This window comes from Myotis brandtii, unplaced genomic scaffold (genome assembly GCF_000412655.1).
Source record: "Myotis brandtii unplaced genomic scaffold, ASM41265v1 scaffold406, whole genome shotgun sequence".
Taxonomy (NCBI): Eukaryota; Metazoa; Chordata; class Mammalia; order Chiroptera; family Vespertilionidae; genus Myotis; species Myotis brandtii.
The window spans coordinates 112,932-115,908 of record NW_005365599.1 but is presented as its reverse complement, the minus strand read 5'-3'; the positions used below and the strand labels follow the sequence as shown (position 1 = coordinate 115,908).

Here is a 2,977-nt window from a genome sequence, read left to right as displayed (position 1 = left end):
CTCTGGAGAACCCTAATATAATTAATTTCCAATTCAAATCTCTTTCCTCTGAAAATGCCTCTAATTTCTCCCAAATCTTCATGGATCTTGCCTGCACAACTCTCTTGATCTCTTTTGGTCTGGGAGGCACAAAACAGCATATGCTATACTATACCATTACTATACCATCTTTGATGGTATGTATTTTAAGGACATATGTTTCCAACTAGAATTTAATGACCTTGAAAAAAAGAGTTTTATCTCTTATTTTTTTCTCCATGTATTTTCTTCCATTTGTTCATTTGTTTGTTCATTTATGCACTCATTCAACTCATTTGCTGAGTTCTACTATATGCTCAGTACACTGCTAGCCAATACAATAGTGAGCAACTTCAGACTGCTCCTTCTACTCTTATGGAGATTATAGCCTAGGAGATGCAGATACGAATAAAACAACCATGGAATAGATGCATAATTAAAGCCCTAGTAATGCTTTGAAGGAAATATACTCAGAGTCCACAGAGAGTGACCTAACTTAACCTTGGGTGAAGAGGAGGGTGGGGCAAGACTAATCTGGAAGAAGTCATATTGAGCTAAAATGTAGAGAAGAGTAGATTTTCACTAAATAGAGAAAAAGGGTGCAGGTGAGAAAAGAGTGTTCTAAACAGAAGGTCTAGGGTGGGGAAAGTGCACAGGGTCACACAATTGACCAGACAGACACTACTAACCATTTTCTTCAGTCTCTTCTCTTCTCGTTTTTTCTCAAGTTGAGCCTCCTTTTCTTCTGCCTCCCTCTTCTGCCGCTCCTCCTCTTGGGCCTTTAACTGGGCCTGATCAAGATTAGAATTTGTAAAAATCAGCACCCTCGATTTGTATGGAAATATGATCCTTACTACTGGCCTGAACTCTGTAACAATTTGTTCAGTTGAGATTGAGATTGAGAGAAGTATCTACCAAGGATCTACCAAAGTGTCCACCCCGTCTCTGGAAGAAGCTTGCACTTTGTGATAAAAGTAGAAACCCAACCAACAGGTGGTCAGTTGTGTAACTTCAAAGTTTCTCCAAAGAATACTCTTCTCCTTGGGAAGATGAGACTAAGCATGAATAAGACCATTAACTTTTTATCATAAAAATGATTACTTTCTAGTTCTTCTTTTCATCTGTGAAATACTAAGTCCAAACTATATATAATGGGGGAAAATTTGTTCTTTCATTTCATTTAAAAAACCCTCAAAACTGTTAGTAGTATCTATTTTTTCTTAGTAGGTACAACATTTACTTCTGAAGTCCAGGTCAAAACTTCGAAAGATAAGAACTCTCTACCTTTGCAAACTTGTCAGGTTGGACATCTACCTATAACACACTAGTCTTGGTTATCTGTCAATCTTCCAATGTGCTAGTTCTCATTGACGTCTATAACATTCCTGCTACACAAATGATGTTGATGTTTTCCCCTTTATTTTCCTAAAATTGTTACAGAGTTCAGGCCAGTAGGCCAAAAGCCATTTCCAAAGTCGGTATAATTCTATTGTCTCAATAGGCTTAAACAAGCTAGGCTTAACTTTTTTTTAAATAAACACTTATACAAATCCTTTCTCGTGCCTCAGTTTGCATTCTTGATTTATTACCAATTTTTCCTCTTCTTGTTTTTGTTTCTTCTCTGCCAAGATCCGCCTACGTTCAGCTCGCTGAGCTGCTCTCTCTTCCATGGCTAGAAAATAGTAAGAGTTCCAATATAAAAAATATAAGGAACACTGAAAAACAAATGTCTCCATTTTACAGTAAAATCTGGTGTTATTAAGGTTTTCTTTTAAGTTGAGTGTTCACAATCTCAGAAATATATGTATAAAATTTCTATAAAATACAAATATATAAACTATAGGTATGTATGTATATCCCCTGTAAGTTAAAGACCTATGATCTCATCCTCAACAATGATGAGCAATTTGCAGATTATGTTTTTACTTACACTTCTATTAGAATAATGTTTACTGGTTTAAATTAGATAATGTGCCTTGATGATACTTTTAGTATATGAAACTGAGAAACCATAATTTTAATTTGATAATTCCTTTAATGAATGTAGAAGATGTTAATTATACTTAACAAATACTTTGAGAATAGAATTACTCCCATTGAATCCACTAATTTTTCCCAAGTCATGATACATACATCTGTATATGTAACAACAACAACCACAAACTAAAGTTTAGGGTCACAATGAATACATTTTAATCTAGTTTTAAGGCCTGGATATCCAGATGGGCAGGAAATGGAACTGTACTAAGCATTTGGAGAGCTGGCATCTGAACGGATTTGAGTGTCAGACTCCTGTTCTTGACAGTCTATTAAATATCAATCCAAAAGAAGCAAATGTGCAAGATGGCCTGATAATGTGACTGTCATCAGCCAGGACTTTCACAGGAAGTGGAGCATGGGTGGGAGGAGTACCAAGTTCTGCTCACCCAAGTCAGCCAATGGTTACTTTTGGTTCCTTGTGTCATATTATAGAGGAAGAACATTTAAGTCCAAGTTTTAAGAATTAATAAACAAAACACTCACCAGGCTGTCTTACAGATATTAAGTGTCTGCTTTGCTGGAAAAGAATAGTGGGGTGCCACAGATGGCAGGAGTGAGGATGTCTTTAAGGAGGCAGAAGCAGACTAGAGGATTAAAGTGACAGAACCCTGAGAAGTGGAGCCTCTGGTAATAGTCCCTCTTCCCATCTTTTCTGGAGCTAGATAGTCATTAAAGACTACTTGCAAGGTAGCCTGAGGTGCTAACTTGTTGATCAAATAATAAAAAAGTAATAAGTGGGCATTTTAAAATTATCCTCAGTTTCTGGAGCTAGATAGTCATTAAAGACTACTTGCAAGGTGTCCTGAGGTGCTAACTTGTTGATCAAATAATAAAAAAAGTAATAAGTGGGCATTTTTAAATTATCCTCAGTGGACATAGATGGCATAAACTGCTGTCCTAGCAGTGCAAAGACTGACTG

General features: G+C 36.4%; 1 protein-coding gene across 2 annotated transcripts in view; it reads right to left on the bottom strand.

Annotated features, from left to right (window-relative positions):
• CCDC191 (coiled-coil domain containing 191) overlaps positions 1-2,977 on the bottom strand; it is a 79,160-nt gene that overhangs the window by 26,434 nt on the left and 49,749 nt on the right. For both annotated transcript variants that reach the window (XM_014545386.1, XM_014545387.1), the window contains 2 exons: positions 1,608-1,690; positions 708-809 (listed from right to left, as the gene is read on the bottom strand). In XM_014545386.1, coding sequence (XP_014400872.1) covers positions 708-809; positions 1,608-1,690 — 185 coding nt within the window. The remainder of the gene's footprint in view (positions 1-707; positions 810-1,607; positions 1,691-2,977) is intronic.